Genomic DNA, 6060 nt, shown 5'->3' with positions numbered 1-6060 from the left:
AACATGTTGTTCTCTCCCAATATTGGCTCCTACCTCCCAGGGGCTGCCCGTCCCCCCTCACCATTTACAAGGGAGCGCCGGTGCCTGCCCGGGTGAGCGCCAAACCTACCCAATAAAAATAATTTCTCCCACGCCTTTTGCTCTCTTTTTCATACCGCAAATGAATAAACTTTTCTAGTGTATTTTATTCGTTTCTTGTTGAACGACGCCGCACGGCCAGGGCGCCGTAGGCTGTGGCTGGCTGGCCGCTCTCGCTGGCAGGTAGGGCCCGAGCGTCGCGCTGTGGAAGGCGACCTACCCGCCCGTGGGCCCCGCGGCGCAGCCCCCCGTCGTGATTGCCGGCATATATTGGCCGCGCCCACCGCACGGGGCGAGATCGAGGAGGAGGAGGAGGCCGGAGCCCGCACCAGGCCGCTGGGAGTTCTACCCCCGGTAACGAAATTCCTTCCCCACATCCATTTCCCCCGATTTTACTCTCTCGAATCGGCTGCTGCGTCGCGTTGCGCTGGGATTGTGGCGCGGGGGGAGACGAGATTTGGTCTCGCGGTCTCTCCGTAGCCGCGTTAATTCGCGCGGGATCGGTCGTCGGCGCGGGCATTTCGTGGCGGGGAGAGGTGAATTCGGGCGGAGGTTTCGGCGAATTCGACGCGGTAGCGGTCGATTGTGGCGCCGGGGCTCCGCGATTGGGGATTCGGGGTCTGTCGGTGCGTTTCGCTTCGCTCGAATCCGTGCCTGGGTTTCATGGTTTAGGCGACATTTCGCTGTCTAAAGGGCAAAAGGCGTACGAGGAAACTGATTCCGTCGCTGAATTTTTGATTGGGGCGCGCTCTGCTCTATGCAGTTGGTATTGACGAATATTACTGTATTATATAGTGTGTTTTCCTTGGGAGAAATGATTATTGGTGTGTTCGTCTTTTAATCCCTCGTCTTGCATACTCTAAAATTGTGGACGATGGTGGGAGCGTCCTTAAGTTCTCATCAACCCAGATTGGGCGAAACAATATTGTCTTGCATTCCGCCGTTTTAAATGGCACTTTTCATCAGTTTTTAGCCCTAGTAATTTGATAGGCTTCAAGCTGATTTTCATTGGCACAAGCGGTGCATATGATACATTTGTACAATTGTTGTGCTAGGAATGTGGTTCTGTGATTGGAATTTTGGAGGATTGAAATGCTATGCTTTTTAATTTCTTTTGCTAGTATCCATTATTTTACTATATTGGTTTCCACTGCCTATGATTTATATGCGAGGCCATCTTGAAGAAAACTACCAAAGTTTAGTCTGCCAGTCTTTGTGAAAACATGTGCATTTCTGAAAAAGGTTGGAATGGACACTGCTATTTGGAGAACAAAGTTGTTTTACATATAGTAAGCGGTTTAAAGTGTTTGTCAAAAGTAGAACCATTCTTTATGAACTCGTCGATTGCTTCATTTTGAGTCTCGTTGTAAGTTAATAGTTCCTGTAGTTACTGAAAGCGTAACTTTTGTGCAGAAAGGTGGACCTCGAATATTTGGTGCCTCTTATCTCTCGCCAAGGACGCTGGTGCCTCCTTGTGGAAATAGGAAAATTTCTTCATCCACTTCATAATTGTTGAATTGTAGGTTTTCAGCTGTTACACGCCTTTTCTGTTGTGAGTGTTTTATAAGAAACCATGTCATTTGTTGACTCCTTTTTTTCCCCTCTTCCTAGCAGGACACTAAGATTTATTTAGCAATCAGATTTCCGGACTCTGAGCAGATCTAACAGGATCTTTAAAAGAGTTCTTTTGTTTGAAATTTGTTACTTAGTAGCAATGGTGAAGGATCATCTAATGCTCAATGTTGACCGCCTAATGGTGCCTGAACCCATTGAGGTCACTGGAGCACCCAAAAGCTCCTCATCGAGGGACACCGCTGCACTGCCCATTACAGGGCATTCCTTTTTTGCAGTTGGAGACAGCATGGTTCCTGAAGAAGAACCCCTTCTGCAGATTACGGAGTGCCGTATTTGTCAGGAGGAAGATGACATTAAGAATCTAGAGAGCCCCTGTGCTTGCACCGGCAGTGTAAAGGTTCACATCATTCAATAAACTCTTGTTTTTGTTACTTGAAGTTTTTATTGTTATTAATTCACATTTGATCAATTTATCTGGAAGCATATGTGATTTGACAAGATTAACTTGTTGCATCATTGTTTACCTATATGTCTATTTGGTATGCTCCTTAGAGCATTTGTTTGGTAGTTTATATGTGGTTCTCTGTTAGTCAATCTGGCCTTCTTATTTGTTTGATTAGGGGTCAACACTATCCTTTAAATGTCGGCTATTACTTGGGACACACTGGTTTGATTAACTCCCCAAAGACATTTGAAAAAAAAAACTCCAAAATATTGTGCTCATGTTACTACCACAAGCAGCATAATTCTCATAATATTTCAGTTATCTCATTGTTTGCAGCTTTATCAGTTTAGCAGGTACTAAGTATATCTTGTTAAACAAGAACCGACTAAAAAATCATTGTTTTTCCTATCTCAGAGCTTAGTTCATTGCGTAGTTATATTGTTGTACTGTTTATCCTTCATGACATAGTTCTCTTGGCGTCCATATTTTGTTGAAGATTCCTCATGGTGTTCTCTAATCATCATGCTTTGGAGCGTATTCATTTGACGTGTGTATGGACCATTTAAGATAGACAATAGGCAATTTGCAAATGTTTTTTTTTTTTGAGAAAACGCAAAAGAACTTTGCGTTTCATTTCATTGAAAAGGTAGAATATGGTACAATCATCCTAGGAGGCAAGGGTTACAGATATATGGAAGGGAGTCAGTGGATGTCCCAGGTGGCAATTTGTAAATGTGATTCGTCCTGGATTGCTACGTCTCGATTCTTTGAAACCTGAACGAGATTGGATGTTTCTACTTAGTACTGCTCTATTCTTTGTTATCTCCCTCCCAGTAAATCATACATTTTTCTTATATTTGTACCTGAAAAGTGGAATCAAGCTTTCTCTCTGACTCTGTTCCATCTGTGTCCACGCCAGTTCTTATGTCCTTAACTGAATAGATCTCCAAGTTGATTCTTGTTGGCTTGTTGCCATGCTTGTCCAATATGTTTGGGTCTCTCCCTAGGTAAAGTGCATGGATAATGTTCTCACATATTTTATTTTGTGCAGTATGCGCATAGGGCTTGTGTACAAAGATGGTGCAATGAGAAAGGAGATGTGACATGTGAAATCTGCCATGAGGTGAATTTATTTTTAGATGTTTTATAAAGTATGCCCCTCCCCCCAGATACGATCCTGAACTGTTATTCCCTTACTGCAGCCGTATGAACATGGGTACACTGCACCTCCCAGACCCCATCCTGATGAAACTACCATCGATATAAGGCATGGCATAATTTTGTATCATTCAAGACATAGATACTTGCTTCTACTTCATAAGTTATTTTATTCTGTATGTCTGGTGTCATGTTTATATATACTCCCTCTGATCCAAAATAAGTGTCGTGGTTTTAGTACAAATTTGAACTGAAACCACCACACTTATTTTGGATCGGAGGGAGTAGCATTCAATTGTTGTTTACTCCTTTTTTGGTGTGCAGTGGTGGCTGGACCATTACTGGTACAGCATTTGACTTGCGTGATCCTAGGATCCTGGCAGTAGCACAAAACCACATTATGGAAGCTGAATATGATGATTATTCAGCCACGAATGCCAGCACTGCTGCCTTTTGCCGTTCTGCTGCTCTTGTCGTGAGTTCCTGCACTGCAGTCTGCAGATTTATTTACCTTTATTGAACATGTAACAGAATGTTTGTTGCTTATTTATGTTTTCCCCTGTGTTCAGTTAATGGCTCTCCTACTACTGAGGCATGCATTGACTCTAACTGATGAAGATGATGATGACACTTCAGCAATGTTTTCAGTAAGTGAAATACTCTTTTAAGATATGCCATAGGCACCATCTCTCCGCACATTATCATCAGTATTCATATTTGTGGTTCATTATTTGGCAGCTTTTCTTACTGCGTGCGGCTGGTTTTCTTCTCCCATTCTATATAATGGCTTGGGCTATTAGTATATTGCAGCGTCGCAGACATCGACAGGTTAGTACATCACCGCCATCATATGCATCTTTCTTTTCTTTGCTGCTTCTGCATTTGTTTGGAACACCTTATAATTAGTGCATTGCCATGTTCCTTGAGCTCTGAATTCAGTTAGACCTGCTTTATGAGTTTTTTGAAGTTGAGTTACCAAATCTTGTCTTTCTTATTTGATGTGTTCCTTGTCAAAGAGGTCATGAACATATACATAGTTATGACATTGATGTCTGAGTAATGTATCTCGTCAACATTGTAAAAAGATTTCAGTGGCTGTACTCATTTTCTTCACATTCAACTACTTTGGGAGCTGTTTAGATTGAGAAAAAGGCATCAATTTCGAAATGCTCCAATCAAAGCATTATGCAATGTATCTTCCGACAGATCAAAATTTGCAATTGGGCCTTTGTAACCACTAACTTGCCCGCTGTTTTGTACGGTACTTATGTTCAGGAGGCAGCTGCGTTGGCAGCAACTGAGGTGGCATTCATCCTTCAGTCTGGGCAAGGAAGAGGAGTGCATTTCACCATAGCACCAGATTCTCCTGCCACGCCCCAGCACGAACCACAACCTTGAAGATGGCAGCTGTGGCGACATCGGATTGCTGGCTTGTGCGAATCACCAAAGGAGTTATGGTTTGCTGCCACTGCAGAGCCATGTTATTTACGTACTTTACGTCATTGCCCTGAGTGTAACGTTCTGAGACGTGTCCCAGTTTGTGCTTCCGGATTCTGTTAGGGTTGGCGTTGGCCAGGGAGTCTCGGTGAGTGGTGTGTATAAAGTAAGAATGCCATTAGGACCGTGTATGCCGGTCCCAACTGTTAACTTGAAAGATACCAAGCAGACGGCTTCTCTGAAGGCCACTGTTTCGCCTATAGTCTTTACATGCTTGTTGTTTTTACAAGAAAAATATGCACTCTTGCTAGAATTGTAACATGAATTGGTAGTGCTTCTGCGCATGATCTCGGCTTCTCAACTGCAAAATCTAGCGGCGCATGATCTCATTGCTAGGGTAGATAGTGTTGGTGGATAAGGACGGTGCTTATACTCTCCTGAAATGGAATTTTTGCGACCCCCCATGCAACTGGGCCATGCGATTGCTGACACTTATGTGGTCAGTCAAAGGATCAAACCGTACGCCACGTTGGCAGAATATGGTTTGGAAGAGTACGCGATTACCTGTGTTGTCCACTCATGACGTTAGTGACGGAATTTTGGGTAGAGTCCAGTGGCCAAAGTAAATTTAGGAGATGATTCCAGTGACCGCAGGTGAATTTAACTCCCTCACCGCGGCATGCCAGAGAGGATGGCATATGCCCCATATGTGGTAACAATGATGAGACTTCATTTCATGCTATGATTCAATGCGATCATGTGGTGATGTTTTGAAATGCGACAACAGATTTCTTTGAACTGAAGCTTCCTTGGTTGCATCTTGCGACATGGAAGGACTTGCCAGACCTAGAATTTATCAACAAGGATCATGCTGCTATTGCTATTTCAGTCATGTGGGCAATTTGGAGTAATAGAAACAAGTATGCTCATGTTGAGGTGAAGTACCAACCACACAATCCATGGAGATCGTTTATGAATTAATAAGGGTGTTGGACATCCTGTCTACAGCTCCGCTGATGCAACTGAACTCTAATCCGAGATGGAATGTGCCTAGTCCGGGTTGTGTTAAGCTCAATACGGATGGAGCAATAGATATGGCTGGTGGAGATGCCGGTGCAGGTGTTGTTGGGAGGCACTCCTCTAGAAGCTCAAAGCAAATGGTCAGGACTACCTCACAGATTATCTGCATAAACCCATGGTTGTGCCTGTCATCAACGAGTATCTCAAAGGTTCTAAAAAGGTCTGGTTCATGATGGTCAAGAGTGACCAGTGTGCAATGCAATCATGACGCAAAACTGGCGAAAAGTCATCAAGGGTGCCATGATGAAAGAAGATGAAAATGGTTGTGTTCAGGTCCACTAAAAGGA

General features: G+C 43.6%; 1 protein-coding gene across 2 annotated transcripts; it reads left to right on the top strand.

Annotated features, from left to right (window-relative positions):
* The first annotated feature begins 202 nt into the window (after nt 1–202).
* LOC123112131 (uncharacterized) lies at nt 203–4962 on the top strand. 2 transcript variants are annotated; one of them, XM_044533055.1, is made up of 9 exons: nt 203–432; nt 1492–1597; nt 1690–2050; nt 3150–3221; nt 3301–3365; nt 3581–3731; nt 3826–3903; nt 3995–4084; nt 4532–4962. In XM_044533055.1, the coding sequence occupies exons 3-9, from the start codon at nt 1793–1795 to the stop codon at nt 4652–4654; spliced, it is 837 nt and encodes a 278-aa protein (XP_044388990.1). In that variant the 5' UTR covers nt 203–432; nt 1492–1597; nt 1690–1792; the 3' UTR covers nt 4655–4962. The 2 variants fall into 2 exon arrangements, with proteins under 2 accessions (XP_044388990.1, XP_044388989.1); XM_044533054.1 differs by having other exon boundaries at nt 206–432; nt 1693–2050.
* Nucleotides 4963–6060: the final 1098 nt, after the last annotated feature.

Source organism: Triticum aestivum, chromosome 5B (genome assembly GCF_018294505.1).
Source record: "Triticum aestivum cultivar Chinese Spring chromosome 5B, IWGSC CS RefSeq v2.1, whole genome shotgun sequence".
Classification (NCBI taxonomy): domain Eukaryota; kingdom Viridiplantae; phylum Streptophyta; class Magnoliopsida; order Poales; family Poaceae; genus Triticum; species Triticum aestivum.
The sequence above is the reverse complement of the archived record's forward strand: the minus strand, read 5'-3'. Positions and strand labels throughout refer to the sequence as shown.